The sequence below is a fragment of the Tasmannia lanceolata genome, unplaced genomic scaffold (assembly GCF_043159265.1).
Source record: "Tasmannia lanceolata isolate RefF3 unplaced genomic scaffold, GAP_Taslan_0.1 ptg000004l, whole genome shotgun sequence".
NCBI classification, from domain to species: domain Eukaryota; kingdom Viridiplantae; phylum Streptophyta; class Magnoliopsida; order Canellales; family Winteraceae; genus Tasmannia; species Tasmannia lanceolata.
The window spans coordinates 8,578,094-8,599,085 of NW_027518681.1; the positions used below are offsets into that span (position 1 = coordinate 8,578,094).

The 20,992-nt window shown below is 39.4% G+C and overlaps 2 protein-coding genes across 2 annotated transcripts; both read left to right on the forward strand.

Moving 5' to 3' along the window:
• Positions 1–8,832: 8,832 nt before the first annotated feature.
• Positions 8,833–12,633, forward strand: LOC143876223 (putative pectinesterase/pectinesterase inhibitor 51). Its single transcript, XM_077377945.1, has 2 exons — positions 8,833–9,854; positions 11,793–12,633. Exons 1-2 carry the CDS (start codon positions 8,939–8,941, stop codon positions 12,479–12,481), a joined length of 1,605 nt encoding a protein of 534 aa, XP_077234060.1. The 5' UTR covers positions 8,833–8,938; the 3' UTR covers positions 12,482–12,633.
• Positions 12,634–15,184: 2,551 nt separating this feature from the next.
• On the forward strand, positions 15,185–18,362 carry LOC143876224 (putative pectinesterase/pectinesterase inhibitor 51). The gene is made up of 2 exons (XM_077377946.1): positions 15,185–16,268; positions 17,540–18,362. The coding sequence occupies exons 1-2, from the start codon at positions 15,206–15,208 to the stop codon at positions 18,226–18,228; spliced, it is 1,752 nt and encodes a 583-aa protein (XP_077234061.1). The 5' UTR covers positions 15,185–15,205; the 3' UTR covers positions 18,229–18,362.
• The last annotated feature ends 2,630 nt before the right edge of the window (positions 18,363–20,992 follow it).

Genomic DNA, 20,992 nt, shown 5'->3' on the forward strand with positions numbered 1-20,992 from the left:
TAATTTTGTCAACCAAGTCGAGTTATTTTGGGTTGGGAATCAGAATACCACCTACCTAGGGCGGTATCAAAATCCATCCAAGATTCCACCTAAAATTCTGGTTGGGCATTCCCTATGCACTGAGTAAAATCTCCCAAACGCAATAATCGTGAGGATAGAATCAAACACCGATTCTTTAATTCTGATTCCATCAATCTAAACGCACCCTATGTGTTTTTCTCTCTCTAACCCAGAGGAGAGAGAAAGACACATGGGGGATAGATTTAAGATATTTGGGGGTCGATTTATCACTGCCCAAGGAAAAACTCATGTTTAGTAAATATTATTGGGCTAGGCTTGGGATTTGGCCAGTATTCTCCAATTGGGCATTGCTTCTTTAAGCTTGTCTTTGGCGTCAATGAAGGATAGTTTTAAAAGTATATCCTAATTCCAAACATCATCCCTACGAAGATTATGATACGTGCCTAGATGGGTCCCACTTAGATTGGAATAAATTACTTTCTTATTTAAAGAATAAGATCAGATCTTACTATATCAGATCTGATATATGCAGTAGCTTGATAGGTTAGAATACTAATTAAGATTAGTATAATCTTTATTTAGTTATTTTATATTTATCATAAGATCTCTCTAGATCTTTTTTATATTTAGCTTGGAGTGCTTTATATAAGCAAATGCTACTGTAATGGAAATCAATGAATGAAGAAATCTATCTTAGAAATTGTGTCTTTTGGCACAAAGGAGGATTGATCCTTCCCTCGAAGTGGATCAAGAGACTGATCTTCCCTATAAGAAGATCGAATCACGTTATGAACCAAATCGGGTTCATAACAATTGGTATCAGAGCGGTCGATCATGCACCATGGCTACTTCTTTGGACTTTTGGAAATCCATATATGAAGATCTGCAAGAGATTAAAGCACTGGTTTCGAAGATGATGGAAGGACAACAACAATTCGTGGAAGGCTTTAAAAAAATCAACGTGACGATCAAGAAGCCCTGCACAATGAAAAAGAGAAGACGAAATAGAAAAAGAAGGGAAAAGAAGAAAGGAGAAAGAAAGCGTTGTTGATCTCGACAAGGTCGTCGCCCAAAAATTCGTCATTCGTCTCAGCCTGCATACCATCAGGAAGATCCTCATCCGCAACCATTCATGCGTCAAAATCCCAATTGCTCCAAACAACCACTACGATGGAGCTTTGATGAAAAACATGTTCAGATCAATTTGAAATTGGAGCTTCCTCAACACTTGGTGACTAATCGCAAGACGAAGAGAAGAAAGGGAGCGAGAAGGAAAATAAAAAGGTGGAAGAATTTTAAAAGGTTCTACGCTAATCTTTCACCAACAAGTCAGCGCTTAATTTCCAACCTCGAAGACAAGGTTGATTCCAAGAGGGGTGGAATGATACGTGCCTACATAGGTCCCACTTAGATTGGAATAAATTACTTTCTTATTTAGAGAGTAAGATCAGATCTTACTAAAACTGATATATTTAGTAGCTTAATAGATTAGAACACTAATTAAGATTAGTATAATCTTTATTTAGTTATTTTTATATTTATCATAAGATCTCTAGATCTTTCTATGTTTATTTTGGAGTGCTTTATATAAGCACATGCTACTGTAATGGAAATCAATGAATGAAGAAATCTATCTTAGAAATTATGTCTTTTTGCACAAAGAATGATTGATCCTTCCCTCGAAGTGGATCAAGAGGCTGATCTTCCCTCTAATAAGATCGAATCACGTTGCGAACCAAATCGGGTTCGTAACAGATTATTAATTTGTATCTTGTTGAAATACAAAATAAAAAATGCTCTGGCTTTGATTTTATCAGAAAAAAAGTGTGCATGGGGTGTAAAAGGTTTTCAAATGATCTAACATTATGGATACTTCTCCAACCCCAAGATGTCGAAGATGTGATATTTATTTTCCAAATAGATCTACCTTTTTTTGGGAAATGATACCCCCCCCCCCTTCTGATGGTTAAAATGACCCCATTAACGTTATTCGTTATGTTTTAAAGGAAAAAAGAAAAGAGTTAATTAAAGGGGTAAATTTGTCGTAAAGCAACGAACCACTCTCGCAGAAAACCGTTAAAGGGGGGGATTTTATCAGTTTATAGGGGGGGGGGGGGGATATCAGCGCCCCCTTTTTTTTTCTTTTTTTAAAATCCCAATGGAGTTTCTGCCATGCCATTGATAAGTAAATAAATCTAGGGGAGTGATAAATCGACTCCCATATATCTTAAATCTACCCCCATGTGTCTATCTCTCTCCTCTTTCTCTCTCTAACCAAGACGAGAGAGAAAGACACATAGGGAGTCGATTTAAGATATTTGGGAGTCGATTTATCACTGCCCTAAATTTATCTAGTTACATAACTTACATCAGCTCAATTCCAATCAAGGAGATTTTATATGATGGGTCTGACTATTTTTTTCAGAAAGTACAGTGGGTCCCACTTAGTATATTCCAAACTATTCCTTCGATAGGCCTCATAAATAGGTTGTAATCAATAATCTTCTCCATAGGATGACCCTCCCTCCGATCTGTAGAGGTTTCAATAATGAGCAGTCCCTTTTCAGATCAGAAGTTTAGGATCATCCTACGGAGATGATTCGCAGAGTATATGGCCTGTTTATTTTCTGGCCCATCAAATGAACGGTTTGGAACATCATGAGAATTGGGGCCCTCAATACTTTCTGAAAAATAATGGACTAAGTCCAATATAGTTGTAGATTATCATGAACATATTTTTTCAACTCCAATCCACTTGCATAAGATAAGAAAAGAGGAATGCTAAACTCAGGAGCGCCCTTGCATAAATGAGATGAAAGGGCGCCCCTATCGGTTGAAAGTCACCAAAGTGCATTTAATGCATTTCACTTTTACAATATTCAGTGCTATTATAAATGCACTCTAGTGATTTCAACCAATGGAGGCTCCCTTTCATCTCAGTTATGCAAGGGCACCCTTGAGTTTAGCATTCCTCAATAAAAAATTCCATCCCTTCATTAATTCTTTATCTGATTTTAGCGGCAAGGGGAGCTCATTTTGTTTTACTTGAAGAAAATTTAGACTATGTTAGGCAACAATGAAAAACTATTCCATGGAATACTAGTGAGAGGAGCTGAGAAGGAAGGAGGGAAATGAAATTGTGTGTGTGGGAGCAGAGAGCTAGAATTTTTTATATAGGAACGATGCAATCCCGGAAGAGATTGCAACGAAACCGCAGGATGAGGAGCGAATCAAACTCGGATGATGATGGAAATACTTCGGCAAATCTAGTAAAACATTAGATTTTCCCAAATATATTCCAAAAATCAAACAAACAATGAAACAATGAAGCAAACCACGATCAATACGTGCTTAGATCCTTAGTAGAACATTAAGAGATCAAGCCAAATAAATTTCATAGAAAAGTTCTGAAAGAACCCAAAAAGCCTAATGGCAAATTTCCATTCAATAATCAAAGAAAGTATATCCATTACAATGCTGTCATGAGTTCTATTTATAAGAAAACAAAACCCTAAAGCTAACTCAATACTCAAGCAACTAAAATAATATAAATAGAACCTAAAATCTTGACTAAAACTTACCTAAAATAATAATCCCGTTATAGCCCTATACTATATCCGTAAAATGCCTCTAACTTACCCAAAGCAAGTCTAAATTGCGTAATCTTGGGCTGTTTAGATAGATAATCGAAAAACCCTTCTAAAAATACCAAAATTAAGCTAATCGGACAAGTTTTGACGCCCCAAAAAAATACTACAAATAAAAAGACGAAAATAGAAAATAAAAAGTAAAAGATTTGTTCAAAGCCACGTGTTCTGCATCATTCTCCCCTGGTTAAAAAAAAAACCGTCCTGGAGTTTTGAAGCATCGAAGAACAATCATCAACTGGAACTGTCGCAGATAAAGCCACACCGTAGGATCTCTAAAACGAAAAGATAATCTCCCTTGATCTTGAACATGCTTGAATTCATAAATATCCATGGTACGCTTCGATGTCGGATTTACTAAAAATGGATCGACATAATTTGATGAAGAAATCAACATAATATCTCGACATATACCCTTCACCTCAATCGCCATGCTGTTTGGTCCAATTTATTTAAGTTCTTCATTCGTAATTTCATAGGAAACAACAACCATCGCTTCAAGTGATTTGCTGATCACTTTATCACCATCAAAGGGCAATGTTTCTTCAGTCGAACTTTTAGGAATAATTAAATATCCATCATTCGAATATTCATCATAGATTGGTGGTGACTCCCAATTTATGATCTCTTGCTCTAAATAATAATAAAATGATCTTAAATCCGACTTTACCTCCCAATCTTGTCGTTCTGTAGTCATCAAGAATCCACGCAAATGTCACCACCAAACTTCTACTTCAACCCAAGGAAAGTATCAGCTTTGATACCAACTGATGTAATTCTAAAAGGAATTACAGCAAGAAGCACAAGAAAATAGATAAATCAATCTCTGATGGATCGGAACTTCTTCGGAAAACCTAGTAACACGTTAGATTTTTCTAAAATATTCCAACAAATTAGATAAACTATGAAAAAGAAAATACCTACTTAAAATTGTTTTTTTCCTTGTTTTAAAGAGCTTTTCATGCTCCCCTCACTCCCACCTTCTCAAATCTCTCCCTCTCTAGCTCATCTCACAACTAGCTAGACAAATATTCTATAGAATATTTTTTCATGGTTGCCAAACATGGCCCCATGACCCTGCAATGGTGGGAGGCCACCCTATTTTTTATTTATTTTTGCCAAACATGGCCTCAGTGTTAATTTTCTTCTCCTCTATCCGTGTTTATTTTTTGTGGTTATGCTCTCCTTATGTGTATTCACATCTGACGAGGCATGCCCAAAAACACAAGAAGGTTTAAATGACAGAAATGTTCCATAATTTTTTAAACTCTTGATAGGGGTAAAATTGGTCATAAGCCTCATGATTCAAACACGTGGGTAGATTTGATCTAACGGTTCACAAAGAGTTACTTGTCTCTTTTTGTCAATGGTAAATTTGTAATTTGAGCCAGCCACATTACTTAAAGTTGTTAGGGATGGACCCTTTCTAGTGGCAGACATTTGGACGATCGCATATACCGAATATAGCTGGAGTGGGGAAAGGACCAGTTAAGAGATGACACGCGGAGAATACACTGAAGAATTACATATCATATTCTTTAGTATATAAAGGATAGATCTCACTCATTCGAGGGACGACTTGTAATCTGTTTCTTCTCTAGCTTTCCTTCTATTGTGATTCTCCTAAATAGCTTTGAATCTTGAATGAACTTGTTATATTTCTCATAATAGAAGAGATTTTCTCTATTCTTGTGAGATCTGAGTACAGAAATTTGACGATATCAACTCTTAAAACTAAACTATTTGTAAGGTTACTTAATTTTTACGAAAGACTAAGAACAAATAAAATAGGTAAAGTAGACAGAGAAAACAGAACTCCATACACAATTTCATAGAAATGTAGAATTTTTCTGAAATGTGAGTCAAATGTGTGACATGGGGGAAAATCTTTCAAGTCTTAGAGGATTCAATATGTAACATGGGCCAAAATCACAAAATAAAATACTCAGTCTTAGCCCCAATTAAAAGTTACATTTACAAGTTATTTAGTAGCTACATGGAATTTATATTTATAAGGTTTCAAATAACATACCGAGGCTTGTCATCGCCCCTCTCGATGCCTATGGATGAGATTGCTTCACATGTTCTCATGTGCATCTCATGTAAGGGTGTCAATTTTGGCTTGGGCTCGGAAGCTCGCTCGAGCTCGGCTCGAATCCTTAACGAGCCGAGCCCGAGTTAGGCCAGGCTCGGCTCGGCTCGTTAAGGCTCGTTAAGAATTTAATATATTTAAATATATATATTATATATTAATATATACATTAAAAGGGCTGTCCATGGAGCGAAAAGGGGGGGCAAAATATGTCACTTCATTTTTGGAACCCCATTTGTTACTAGGACCACCCCCCATAGTGTAAAAAAAGTAGTCAAATTACACTAGTAGGGCTGTCCAGGGAAGATGAGGGGTGTGAACATAATATAACCGAGCTCGGTAAGGCTCACGAGCCTGACCGAGCCGAGCCGAGCCGAGCCGAGCTCGGCCAAGCTCGGCTCGGCTCGGCTCGTTTACACCCCTAATCTCATGTGAGTTTTGTTTTTCGTTGGAAAACAAGGGATTTTTTAATGGAAAATTTCCCTGGAATTTTAATTTCCATGAAATATTTTCAACGAAAAATATGATTTCCCGTAGTTTTATTTTTCCTAGGTCCAAACAACCGCCTGGCTGTCTTTAAATTTGGAACTGTACATGAGACATACGTGTATCAAATTTGCACTATAATTATGTAGACCCCACCGAGTGGGTGATAATGCAAAAATAAAAGTTAGGTTAGGTTTTGTGTCGCTTGTGCTCAAATGGAACTTCGCTACATTTTTTGTATTTTTTTGACTGGTGGCTGGGGTTTGGCGGAACTTTGAAGTGGGAGGTCCACTACAGGTCCTCTACAGTGGACACATTTGAGGTGCCTTTACCATTTTCACACCGTGCAAACTTAACAATATCTCCTTCACGGATTCCTCTCTCTTTTTTTAAACTAGTTTTTATTACCCCCGCATGTCGGTGGTTTTCAATAAATTAAGGGGCCGTTTGGATACACAGATTTTAGAATCTAAGTTTTAATTTGAAAACAATGTAAAAGAGGGTTCATGTTCAAGCTGCTGCATGATGTCCTGACAGAGCTTCTTGGATTTTAAGTAAGAAATCAAGGTTTTAGAAATCTCTCCCCCATCTTGAGATTGTTAAAACCTGGAAACATGGGATGATCTTCTGCTCTCCTGTTGTCACCTGTCGTCGTCAAGAAGAAGGGTGAGAAATCAGAAAACGATCGCTAGTCTCTTTCTTCTCTCAGCTCCCAACTACGATTTGGAGGAGATCCTAGAATTTAAAATCCGCGTATCCAAACGGCCGCTAAGGGATTTTTACCATTAGATTCGTGATTTGTAAAATATATAAAAAAGTTTAGCTTCTCAAAAAATATTTTCAGAAGTCCTTAGAGTGTAATGTGGATCTTTAAAAGCCTTAGAAAAGATCTGCATGGATCTTTGACAACTAACATCGAAATAAATTGTGGATTTCATCCGTTTATCAAACGTAAAGGGAAAAATGTTCACCAGATGTCATTGATGGTGATTCTAAACCTTAAGGCCTTATGGAAACCTTCCTTCCTCACAATTTTCCCTCGCTCCACCAACTTAAGTGATGGGAACCGGTTTCGATCACTCTTTCAGCATGGATAACAAAAGAGAGATGATGCAACTTATAGTGTGCAAGCAGGGGACCAAGAGGATCTATTTTATAAAGGATTTGGAGAGTGTGGGGAAGCTCCACATCACGCAAACTAGCCCACACGATCTCATCCTCAATTTCATTCACATTTTCCACTTCCAACTTTCACGTTGATAGTTCTTATCAAAATAGTTGGATTATCATTATCACGTTCGATCCTAACTATCGATTGTTGCAAACGCCATCTAAGGCCTGCATTAAATCCCAACATGTACTTATGTTAATATACATTAGATAATAAGTTAAATGGAATTTGACGAATAGGGGCGCCCTTTACTCCCTTTTTTGCAAGGGTGACTGTGAGTCTAGACTCACTCAACAAAAAAATATCCTTTATACAACTCTAATACCATGAATTTTTTCTCCAATTTTTTTTTCTCGTATCCTTAAGAGATTGCAATAGAGTTAGTATGTGAATCATTGCATACTCCCATGCTTCGAAAATGACACTCCTTACTTTACTTTAATAAACAGTTTTTATGTCGGTTAACAAATATTGATAGCTTTTGAAAAGGGTGCTGATATACTCGCCCCCTAAATTTTCATATTCGCCCCCCTCTATGGACTGTCACCCGCAAACCGACTGAAATTTTCATCAAGGTTTTTCTCAATTTGTTTTTCTTGTTTTGAAGATGAATGGATACAAGAAGTAAAAGAATAGGAGTATTTAAAAAAAAAAGAAGGGAATATGAGATTCATGGTGGGTCCCACTTATTGCACTCATTGTATGGTTACAATGAGTGCACTCATTGGATGGTTAGATTCTACTCTAAATAGGTGATTCATTGTGGGGTCTGCTCATTGAACGGTTATGATCATCTAATCGTTACAGGCAATTTATGATAGGGTCCACCCACATGTTAGTTTAGGATTATCTCAAGACAAACAATTCATAATTTGCCCACCCAAGGATGGTTAGGATCATCTGCTCTAAACATTCGATTTATGGTGGGAGCACTCACTGGATTTGCTAGGATCTATAGTGAGAGACCCATATGAGTTCATTGTGAAAAAGAGAGTTACAATCGGCAAATGGGGCGAATGAGTAAATTTCGGGGGGCAGGTTTTATCAATTCCCTTCGAAATTTACCATGCTTCCTACTACTAAGGCCACGTGGGTTGCCCAGGATGTTCTACAGAAAATGGTCAACGGTTTGAGTCATGATGTCATACAAATTATACAATATAGGGAGATGATATTTTCACTCCTGCATTACATGAACGCTCGACTGTTAATCTGATTTGACGTGAAAAGTGGGCAACTTTATCTCAAATCACATTATCAGAGCGGCGTGCAAGTATTGCAGGGGAGTGAAAATATCATCACCCTATCTGAAATCCACGAGTTTGTTAATAGAAGGGGTGTCCTAGTAAAGTCATGGGGGTCCAAAATATCACCTCCACGTAACTCAAAATAGACTGAGAACCCTTGTGCACCACCAAAAACATGACCTCCAAAATCCACTCTCAGCCAATAAATCAAAACCCTCTATAAAATGCAATCAAAATCCATAAAACCCCTCACGAAAGAAATCCCTTCATCTTCATGGCTTCTCTTCTTTCCCTCTCCTTCATTTTTCTCCTCTTCTTTATCTCCCCTACAACTCCAAACTCAATCAAAATCTCATCCCCGTCATACTCAATCCAACAAGCATGCAAAGCTACCCAATTCCCAATCTCATGTAATACTTCTCTCTCTCAATTTAATCTTCCAAACCCACCAAAACCCATTGACATTATCCTCGCCTTAGTCCAAATCTCCTCTCAAAACCTCAAAACCACCCAATCCATGGCCAAAACCATCTTAGAAACCGCTTCAAACGACCAAAACAGCTCAATCGCGGTCAAAAACTGCTTAATAGCCCTGAGTCATTCCCAATACCGCCTCTCTATATCTTCATCATCTGAGATCCTGCCACGTGGCAGGATCAAGGACGCACGCGCGTGGATGGGCGCGGCTGCGATAAAATACGTGAACACAGCTCAGGGAGTCAACTCAACAATGGCGTTTCTTGACTCGTTGTCCGAGTTGACTCAGTTGACTAGTAACGCGCTCAGTATGTTGGTTTCGTACGATTTGTTTGGGAATGAAACGAGTCTTTGGAGGCCTCCGGTGACGGAGAGATCGGGGTTTTGGGAGGATATGGCCGGAGACGGTGGTGGGTCAGATTTCCGGCCTGGTTTTCCTGCGGGTCTGACACCGGATGTGACGGTTTGTAAGGAGGGGGAGGGGTGTTACCGGACGATTCAATCGGCGGTGGATTTGGCGCCGGAAAATGAGGGTTTTGGGGGGAGGAGGTTTGTGATTTATATTAAGGAAGGGATTTATGAGGAGATTGTTAGGGTTCCGTTAGAGAAGAGGAATGTGGTCTTTTTGGGAGATGGGATGGGCAAAACCGTCATTACGGGCAACTTGAATGTTGGGATGGTCGGTGTTTCTACCTACAATACAGCAACCGTCGGTAAGTGAAGGAGTGTCATTATCAAAATAAAATAAAAACATTCTTAAAATGACTAAACTACCCTTATTTGAGGGTTAAATTTGCAAATAATTGCCATCACCATTAAAGCCATTTTTGCGTGAGTCCGATTTGCGGGGCCGCGGGAAAACTGATCCAAAAAAAAAAAACAAACCATATTTGATAAGTTTGATTTTCTGATATGTTAGGGCCCACAAATGAATGGTCTAGGTCATGTTAATGTTTATGTGTGTGGGTCAATCAAGCTTCTCATATTCTCATATTAATTTATGAAATATTGGCATGTTTTGAAGAATTCACTAATTTTTATCTGACGGTTTTCTATATTTGAATGAAGAAATTGCAATTTATTTGTTATGTGCATATTAGTGGTGTTAGTTAGAATGTGGTTATTAATTACGTGGTTATGAGTTTTAGGTTATGGATGTTAATAGCCCGTGAGCTATGTAAGTGGTTTAGCGGAGTAGTGATGTAAAAGTACCTTTATGCTTGTATTTAAGTTTGAATTTACAACAAATGTGACTTTGTTTAGAAGAGTCGTGGCTCCTCTCGAATTGAGCCGTCAGGAGGTCCAGTTGTCTCGAATCAATCTCTCCACTTTCTTTTTGTTTATTTGTGTTACGGCTAATTAGGGAAGTTACATTATTCAATAATTCGTGTATTATTAAAAAAAAATGCAATTCTTTTGAACAAATCACTATACTTCAAATATATATATATATATATATATATAGAGCAAAGTGTTCCTGCGTAGCTTAACTGAGCAGGTGCCCCAAAAAACTCATGTGGCCCCATATTTTTTGGGTGATTCAAAGCATTCATTTGATGGGCCCTTCCATGGATTGGGTGTGTACCAAAAATCAGCTCCATTGGATCACCAATGGGTGTCCATTTGTGGGGCAAAAAATGGACAGATACTGTTTGTCCACAAATCTGTCCATTTTTTGCCCCACAAATGGACACCCTAAGGTGATCCAATGGAGCTGATTTTTGGTGGACACCCTACCCATGAAAGGGCCCATCAAATGAATGCTTTGGATCCCACCCAAAATGTGGCCACATGAGTTTTTGGGGCAGCTGCTCAGTTAAGCTAACTGAGCAGCTGCGCAGGAACACTGCCCTCATATATATATATATATATATATATATATATATATATATATATATATATATATATATATATATATATAGAGGAATAAGATTGTACGCTCGACCGTACCTAAAGTTAGGTACGGTAGAGTGCCAAATTACATGGGTCCCACATTTTTGGTGAGCATCTAAACCATTCATTTGCAAGGCCCCATCATAGATAGGCTGCATACCAAAAATCAGCTCCATAGGATCATCCTAACCCATCCATTTGTGGAGGCCAAAATGGACAGACAGTGTTTGTCCACAAATCTGCCCATTTTGGCCTCCAGTTTTGGAGGGGTTAGGATGATTCAATGGTGCTGATTTTTGGTATGCACCCTATCTATGATGGGGCCTTGCAAATGAATGGTTTAGATGCCCACCAAAAATGGGGGACCCATGTGATTTGGCACTCTACCGTACCTAACTTTAGGTACGGTCGAGCGTACAATCCTTTTCCTCATATATATATATATATATATATATATATATATTTGTTTAATGGTCACTATACTTCAAATTTACCGCTCTCCAAATCTAGGAATGCATTTAAGCAATTGCCCATATCATCAACCTGTATTATTCTATTAAAATTCTATATAAATTGATGAAATGTTTATATCTTAAATAGTTTTTCCTAATTTCCCCCCCAAAAAAAAAATTCAAAAATTTCAAAGTATATGACCACCCCCAATTCTGATTAGTTGTGAGGTGGAATCCAATTTCTCCCTTTACAATGGCACCATTACCATGACTAATTTCTCAAAATTTTGATTTTTGTGTGTGCAGCTGTCGATGGTGATGGATTCATGGCTCGTAATCTTACAATCGAGAACACGGCAGGCCCCGACGCCCACCAAGCCGTGGCATTTCGATCCACGAGTGATCTCTCGATCATGGAAAGCTGCGAATTCCTCGGCCACCAAGACACTCTCTACCCCCATTCCCTCCGCCAATTCTACAAGTCATGTCGCATTGAGGGCACTGTAGATTTCATATTCGGAAATTCCGCTGCAGTCTTCCAAGACTCGCTCATCCTCATCCGGCCCAAACAGCTCTCGCCGGAAACGGGTGAGTCCAATGCAGTGACGGCCCATGGCCGGACGGACCCCGCACAATCAACGGGTTTTGTTTTTCAAAATTGCGTGATCAACGGTACAGATGAATACATGGCATTGTATTATAAGAACCCAAAGGTTCACAAGAATTATTTGGGAAGACCATGGAAAGAGTATTCTAGGACAGTTTATATTAGATGTTATTTAGAGGGTCTAATTAGGCCGGAAGGGTGGTTGCCTTGGGATGGAAATTTCGCGCTTTCTACATTGTATTATGGTGAGTTTGAGAATTCCGGGCCGGGGGCGAACACGTCGGCGAGGGTGAATTGGAGCAGTCTAATTCCGCCGGAACATGTTTCGGCGTATTCTCTGCAGAGTTTCATTCAGGGGAATGAGTGGATACCATCAGTAGGAGCATAAACAAGTTTTGTTTTTGTTTTTCTACAGTCTAAAGTAGACTATAGATGTAATATTTACATGGGAATTATGCTCAGACTTCTCTAGCATACCCCCAGTGGATAAACATGGAAAATATTGTCATTGAAAAATATATTTTTTGCACATTTTTCCTACTTTTTCTTTTTCCTAGATCGAAACACCCCCCTTGGTTGTCTTTAAATTTTGAGCTGTACATGCGACATGAGAGTACCAAATTCGGACTGTAGTTATGTTGACCCCCTCTGGTTGGGTGAGAATGCAAGAACAAAAGTCTGGCCGGTTAGGTTTTGTGTCGTCTGTGCTCAAATTGAACTTCGCTACAAAACAATGTAGTTGGAGTGGAACTCCATGTGGCCACATGTGGAGTCCCTTTCTCCAATCAATCACCAGTACACAGGTCTCTTATTAACAATATCTACTTCAAGATTTTGGAAGTGTTTTCCTTTTTAAAAGTAGTTTATATTATCTCCTCATTTGGGTTTAAAGGGTTTTTTATCAAAAAATTCATGATCTGTCAAATATTTCAAAAAATTCATGATCCTACCAAAGGAACCCTTTTTTCCAACCCGAACATGACCCGACCTGAGTTATTGGATTTTCAAATCTTAGTAACATATTTTGAATACACTCCAATTAGGAATTAGCCCATACTTAGATTGAAAGAAGGCGTCACCCTACGATTATGTTAGATTTCGGGATTTGCCTACCAAACCAATTCTTCTTCATTCATTTTTGTGGGGTAATGACATGTGGCTTTTTTCCTCTGTTTCTTGTCCACAATCATAGTATTCATTCTTATGGGAATGGGAAACAAGAGATACTTTTTCTAGAAATATGGACGAATGGAAGTTTAACTCCTAAAGAAGCACTTCACAAAGCTTTCCATAGTCTTATTGATTAATTTATTCCTTGAATCCCCATGAATAAGATCAAACCTTATTATTTTCATGAGATTCCTCTTTCTTATTTTTAAACAAGCCTCTGAGAGGGCTTAGTTGATCAATGATTTATGTTTCAAACGGAGTTATTCATGTTCAAGCGAGTTTCAACAATACCATCGTAACTGTTACGGATGTGCAAGGTCGGGTGGTTTCTTGGTCCTCCACTGGTACTTGTGGATTCAAAGGCACGAGAAGAGGTTTTTAAGCTTTACAAAATATAAAAAATTGATAAAAAATGTCGGGATTCACTCGGGTTGGGGTTGCCCAAACCCTCAACCTGATTCTGAACCCGAACTCCAACCAGGTTGAGAAAACTCACCCTGAACCCAAACTCAAACTAACCCAACTTTTTTTCTTTTTTTTTTTTTGGGGTTGAACCCGACCGAATTGCACCCCTATTTGAAAAGTGTGCTTATAAATTCACGCCCTAAATTTTCCTATTCGCCCCCCTTTATGGACTGCAACCCACGACTAGTAAACCCCCTTTACCGACTGAATTTTTCAGTTAAGGTTTTGTAATGTTCATTTTCAGGAACATTGATCTGAGTATTATGGATAGGATGTGGTGCAAGTATTGGGCCGTGTGGAGCTACTTTTTGTGTGTTTGGACATCATCCATTGGGCCGGATCATGTGGAGGTGATCCACTTATGGGCTGGATCAGACTTGACCCGTACACACCCTATAAAACCTCCTTTTTTAGCATGCTTTTGGATTACTCGCTGGCGTGTCCTTATTGATAGGACGCATGCCCATGTCTGCATAGCTCGAGATATCAAACCCTAAATTTGAATGCATCCTTATCCTCTCACTATCTTGAACGATTCTTCCATATCTTTGTAGCACGCCTTAGCTTAGTAATCCATGGTGTATTTCATTATTGCAACATACCTTAAAAGGCCACGAATATTGCCTTCACACCTTAGCCTCGATTCTACCCTTTTAAAGTTTCACCCCCTTCTAAGCTAAACACCTTTTTAATGCTCAGAAAACCAAAAAAAGGTACTCTTTGTAAATTAATAGCTTTTATAGGATTTTTGTAAACCATTCATTTTTGCAAGTGAATGGTTCGGATCACCACAAAAAATGTAGGATCCATGTGTTTGGGTACTGAAGCTCATATAAGCTTATATGAGCTCAAGCTCACGAACAATTTTCCCTTTTATCAATTAATTTTTTTGAAATTGTTTTTTTGGAAGACGGAGGCATATAAGAAGTAGAGGAATAGGAACAAAAAAAAAAGAGAATACGAGATTCATGGTGGGTCTCACTTATTGCACTCATTGGATGGTCACGATCATCTAATCACGGCACGTGATTTATAGTGGGCACATTCATTGGATGGTTAGGATATGATCTAGATAGTTGATTCTTGGTGGGTCCTGATCATTGAATTGTTATTATTAATTTATTATCCAATCACTACAGGCAATTCATGATGGAGTACACTCACTGGATGGTTAGGATTATCTCATAGAAAAACAATTTATGGTTGGGCATACACACATATGGTGAGGACCATCTTCTCTGAAGATGCGATTTAAGGTGGGATCACTCATTGGATGGTTAGGACTATCAACTCAAGTTGAAGAACAAGGGTCGCATCATGATGTCATACAAGATCTGCCCGTGACTTATTAAAAGCGAGTGCGGATATCAATTCCATGGAGTGTCCCAGTAAAATCAAGGGGGTCAAAAATACGAGCTCACCTTCTGCAAAATAGACAGCAAAACCCGTGACCATGACCAAAAACTTCCAAAAAAATATGACCTCCAGATTTCACTCTCAGCCAATAAATCAAACCCTCCCCAAAATGCATTCAAACCCTATAAAACCCCTCAAATCCCTCACCAAATTTCCCTGCAAACACCCCTTCATCTTCATGGCTTCTCTTCTCTCCCTTATCCTCATTTCCTTCTTCTTCTTTATCTCCCCTACAACCCAACATTCCACCAAAAAAAACCCAAATCTCATATCCCCTTTAATCTCAATCCAACAAGCATGTAAAGCTTCCCAATTCCCAAATTCATGCAATACATCTCTCTCCCAATTCAATCTCCCAAACCCACCAAAACCCATCGACATAATCCTCGCCTCCATCCAAATCTCCTCTCAAAACCTCAAAACCGCTCAATTCATGGCCAAAAGCATCCTAGAAACCGCTTATGGTGACCAAAACCGCTCAATCGCTGCCAAAAACTGCTTAGAAGTTTTGTCTTACTCCCAATACCGCCTCTCCCAATCATCATCTCCTGACATCGTCCCCCGTGGCAAGATCAAGGACGCACGTGCGTGGATGAGCGCGGCTCTGTTATATCAATACGATTGCTGGTCTGCCCTTAAATACGCGAACACGACTCAGCTGGTTAACTCAACAATGGCGTTTGTTAACTCGTTGACTGAGTTGACCAGTAATGCGCTCAGCATGTTGGTTTCGTACGATTTGTTTGGGAATGAAATGAGCCTTTGGAGGCCTCCGGTGACGGAGAGATCGGGATTTTGGGAGGATATTGCCGGAGGCGGTGGTGGGTCAGATTTCCGGCCGAGTTTTCCCGCGGGTCTGACACCGGATGTGACGGTTTGTAAGGTGGGGGAACGGTGTCACCGGACCATCCAGTCAGCGGTGGATATGGCACCGGAAAATGAGGGTTTTGGGGGGAGGAGGTTTGTGATTTATATTAAGGAAGGGGTTTATGAGGAGATTGTTAGGGTTCCGTTAGAGAAGAGGAATGTGGTCTTTTTGGGAGATGGGATGGGCAAAACCGTCATTACGGGCAACTTGAACGTTGGGATGGTCGGTGTTTCTACCTTCAATACTGCAACCGTTGGTAAGTCGAGTGTGCAATTACGAAATTTAAATGACTAAACTACCCTTGTGTTACATTTGCTAATAAAATAAGAGCGATGATAAATTCGCTTCCTCTTTAGGATGATTCGCACCCCCTGATAACGTGAATTGCGTCAGACTTTTAACGTTTTTTGACGTCGACGTCGAATCATGTTATATTATTGGGTGCGAATCATCATCCTACGGGGGGGGGGGTGCGAATATATCATCACTCTAAAATAAATGCACCGATTTACGCGGAATCTGGGGGCCCACTAGTTTGCAAAAAGTGAATAGGGTTATCTACCTTGCAAATCCCTAATCTTAGGGTTATCTAATTGATGTTACGTTATAACATGGACGGTTCAGATGAATCTAAGGTGGGGCCCACTGTGTAATAGTGGTCGCGCCACATTTTACTACAGTGAGGTCCCGCCCTACTTGAGCATGAGTGTGTGTGTGTTGTTGCTTAGTTTTTTAACTTGCAAGCTATTGATTTGATTATTGAGACCATTTGATAAGTATGATTTTCTGATCATATCTGAGATATGCCTATTTAAATTCGGCAGTGAAAATCTGTTCTAAAACTCTAACCTAAGTCATAGAAAAAACAATAGTGGTTGGGCCAAATTTCTTTCTTGTCTCTGATTACCTAACCTGGTCATCGAACTCTAGATCATGCTATTGTCATGTGCATGGGTCCAATCAGGCTTATCATATTCATTTATTAAATATTAGCATGTTTTGAATAAGTCAAATACTTTTTCATGGAGGGTTCTCTCTCTTTAATAGAAGAAATTGCAATTTATTCAATAATTCATGTACTATTTGAAAGGTGAGGAATTCTAGACTGAAGGGAGCCCTTGAGACTGAAGGGAGCCCTTGCAAGGGCTCAAGGGCTCCCTTCAGTTTAGACTTCCTCTTGAAAGATATGCAATTCTTTTCTAAAATTCACTATACTAGTATATTTCTATTTTACAGCTCTTTAAATCTACGAAAAGCATTTAAGCAATAACCCATTACCCATGTTATCAATATGTATTATTCTATAAAATTTCTATTTAAATAGATGAAATGTCTATATCTTAGATAGAACTATACATTTAAGTTCTTCCCATTTTTCCTATTTTCCCCCAATATTTTGTTTTTTTTTCCAAATTTTCACCCTGTCGACACCAATTCTGATTGGTTGTGAGGTGGGTCCAATTTCTCTCTTTGGAATTGCATCACCACCATGATTAATTCCTCAAAATTTTGATTTTTCACGTGTAGGTGTCAGCGGTGATGGATTCATGGCTCGTGATCTTACGATCGAAAACACGGCGGGCCCCGACGCCCACCAAGCGGTGGCATTTCGATGCACCAGTGATCTCTCGATCATGGAAAATTGCGAATTCGTCGGCCACCAAGACACTCTCTACACCCAATCCCTTCGCCAATTCTACAAGTCATGTCGCATTGAGGGCACAGTAGATTTCATCTTCGGAAATTCCGCCGCAGTCTTCCAAGACTCGCTCATCCTCGTCCGGCCCCGCCAGCTCTTGCCGGAAAAGGGAGAAACCAATGCATTGACCGCCCACGGCCGGACGGACCCCGGCCAATCAACGGGTTTTGTTTTTCAAAATTGCGTGATCAACGGTACAGATGATTACCTGGCATTGTATAATAGAAATCCAAAGGTTCACAAAAATTATTTGGGTAGACCATGGAAACAGTATTCTAGGACAGTTTTTATTAGGTGTCATTTAGAGGGTCTAATTAGGCCAGAGGGGTGGTTGCCTTGGGATGGAGATTTCGCGCTTTCTACCCTGTATTATGGGGAGTTTGAGAATTCAGGTCCGGGGTCGAACACGTCCGCGAGGGTGAATTGGAGTAGTCAAATTCCGGCAGAACATGTTTTGGTGTATTCTTTGCAGAGTTTCATTCAGGGGAATGAGTGGATACCATCAGTAGGAGTATAAGCAAGTTTTATTTTGCTACAGTCTACAGCTATAAATGTAATAGTTAGTTAGGGATTATTACCTTGAAACAAAAGTTCTGGACCTTTGGCTTTGGGGCCTTATAAAACCATAAGTATATGCAATACATTATTGCTGATGTAAGTTTTAAATAAGAGGAAAATGATTGTAGGCTCAAGCTTACCAAGCTTAAGGTACGCTCGAGTGCCCAATCACATGGGTCCCACATTTTTTGTGGTGATCCAAAGCATCCATTTGAAAGGCCTTATCATAGATAGGGTGTGTACCAAAAATCAGCTCCATTGAATCATCCTAACCCCTCCAAAAGTGGAGGGTAAAAATGGGCAGATTTGTGGACACATAGTGTCTGTCCATTTTGACCTTCACAAATGGATGGGTTAGGATGATACTAAGGAGCTGATTTTTGGTACACACCCCATCTATGTTAGGGCTTTTCAAATGAATGCTTTGGATCATCCTAACAAAGTGAGACCCCATGTGATTGGGCACTCGAGCGTAACATAAGCTTGGTACGCTCGAGCGTACAATCATTTTCCTCTTTAAATAATATAGGCGCATGTGAGATACAGATGAATCCAATGTTTTTGAAAGGGGAATGATATAGTCGCCCCTCTTTTTACTTTGGGACAGCCCCCCTAAGTGTAAAAGAGTAGTCATAAATATACTATAGTGGGCTGTCCCGAGTTAAAAAAGGGGCCAATATATCACTTCCCTTTGAAATTTTTGGTTACATTTCTTTAACCCGTCTCGGCAGTGCTTTGCTTTTTTCTTTTTTCTTTTTCTCAAGAACCCGAAAAAAATTAAAACAGAGGATGGGGTTCTTTAATGCCAACCCGTTCCATCCCTTTCATTTAATTTTGAAGATCTAGAGGAAATTTGTGGTGATTTGCGATGAATTCGAAGAGAGTAGGCCCAGTAGGGGGTCTCTCACCAGATAAACCAAAAAAGAAAACAAGAATAAGAAGCTTTAAAGAACATGCCAATTTTAGCCGAGAAATCTCTCTCTCTCTCTCTCTCTCTCTCTCTCTCTCTCTCTCTCTGTTTTATTTATTTATTTTTTATTATTAGCATAGAAGGCATTCATCTGGGGTTGTTGAACTCTCATGCAACAGCCGTTCTTCTGCGATGGTCATTAGCAAATCTATTATTATTAGGGATTTGCTAGGGTACATCAGAAAAGGCATTTTGTGGAACGTCTGTTACATGAGAGAGCAGCTACCTCATGAAGAATGACAAGATCTGTTGGAAAGTGAGCCTATGTGTCTGCTCTCTCATGCAATTGAAGTTCTCCTATTGTGATGGACCCTAGCAAATCCCTTATTATTATTATTATTATATTCTTAGGAATGATAGATACAAGAGAGCCCTTGCAGAAAGAGCCGCAAAAGGGCTCTTGATTGGATCCACGTCATCAAATATACTGGAAATGATGTGGATCCATTGAAAGGCCCTTTTGAAGCTCTTTATGCAAGGGCTCCCTTGTATCTATCATTGCTCTATTATTATTATTATTAAAGCGAAGCATTTCTGCGTTGCAGCGCAGGGAGCTTAACTGCGCTTTAGTGGGTTATAAAGCCTCCCATTAGTTCGTACAACGGGCCCCCCTTTGAAAAGTATAGCAGGTCCGCAAGAAAGGAACCAATGGGGAGGCTTTATAGCCCACTTAAGCGCAGTTAAGCTCCCTACGCTGCAGTGCAGGAACGCTTTTCTCTTATTATTATTATTATTATCATCAGCAACAGAAACAATTAGTAGTTAGCTAGCTAGCTAGCTAGTAGTAGATATGGGATCAATTGAATTTTGATGCCTGATTCCTGTAATTGAGATCTCCGTTCACCATTGGAACTGGACTCCCTGGGTCACCCTAGCTATTATATTCCATTAGATGTAATTGAGATCTCCGTTCATGCAAAAAATAATCTTTTTATGACTAATGTTTTCTTGGGGCCCAATAATTTGAAATTGGGGTCTCACTCTCACATAATACTCCATTAGTCGAAAAATTAAAAAAAATGAGATAGCTCTATTTTTTTTTGGGGTCAAGAAAGGTAGATTACACCAAGTTGGAAAACGCGTAGTTGATTTTTGGGAATTCGATTTGAGCTTTTTCTACAAAATGGGTTCAGGTTGAGTTGATTCCAACTCATTTTTTAGAAATGCTCAACCCGACGTGACTTGCACCCCTACCTTGTAGTGTGAAAGAGGAATCATAAGTACACAGGGTGGCCGCTGGCCGAGGAAGAAAAAGGGGCAACTATATCATTTCCCTGTGAATGACTAATGTGTTTGTGGGACCCAATACTGACCTTGGGTCACGAGGACTACTTCTAGTTGGAAAATTAAAAAATGGGAGGGGGAGCAATTGTCCTCCTTCCTTTTCAAGTGCCATCGCCCCTAGTCCCATCTCCTAACAAGGGGTCCCGCACGGGCACCTATTGGATTGCATTTTGGTTCTTTGCGAGCTTTTTCAATGGTCAGGTAGGCATAGGTTCAATTCTATTAATGTGGCCTGGACTTTTTACTAGGCATTCTTTCTCGTGATGCAATCCGGCATTGTTGACAAAAAAAGGGGTTAATTTGGTAATGATGCCCCCCTATTACTACTTTTATGAGGTTGACAATCAAACACCACTTACCACTACTCTACCAGGTAAACTACCTGCAACCAAACTATGGGGATTTGACATTTGAGTTACACTCTAGGTCAAGGAATAGGACCCAAAAAATTAACTCTAGTAGTAAGTTT

Bases quoted from the DNA above. Each gene is read 5' to 3' on its own strand.
- LOC143876224 (XM_077377946.1), top strand. From the start codon at position 15,206: ATGACCTCCAGATTTCACTCTCAGCCAATAAATCAAACCCTCCCCAAA. The intron at 16,269-17,539 runs GTAAGTCGAGTG...TTTCACGTGTAG, and splicing joins CTTCAATACTGCAACCGTTG to GTGTCAGCGGTGATGGATTC.
- LOC143876223 (XM_077377945.1), top strand. From the start codon at position 8,939: ATGGCTTCTCTTCTTTCCCTCTCCTTCATTTTTCTCCTCTTCTTTATC. The intron at 9,855-11,792 runs GTAAGTGAAGGA...TTGTGTGTGCAG, and splicing joins CTACAATACAGCAACCGTCG to CTGTCGATGGTGATGGATTC.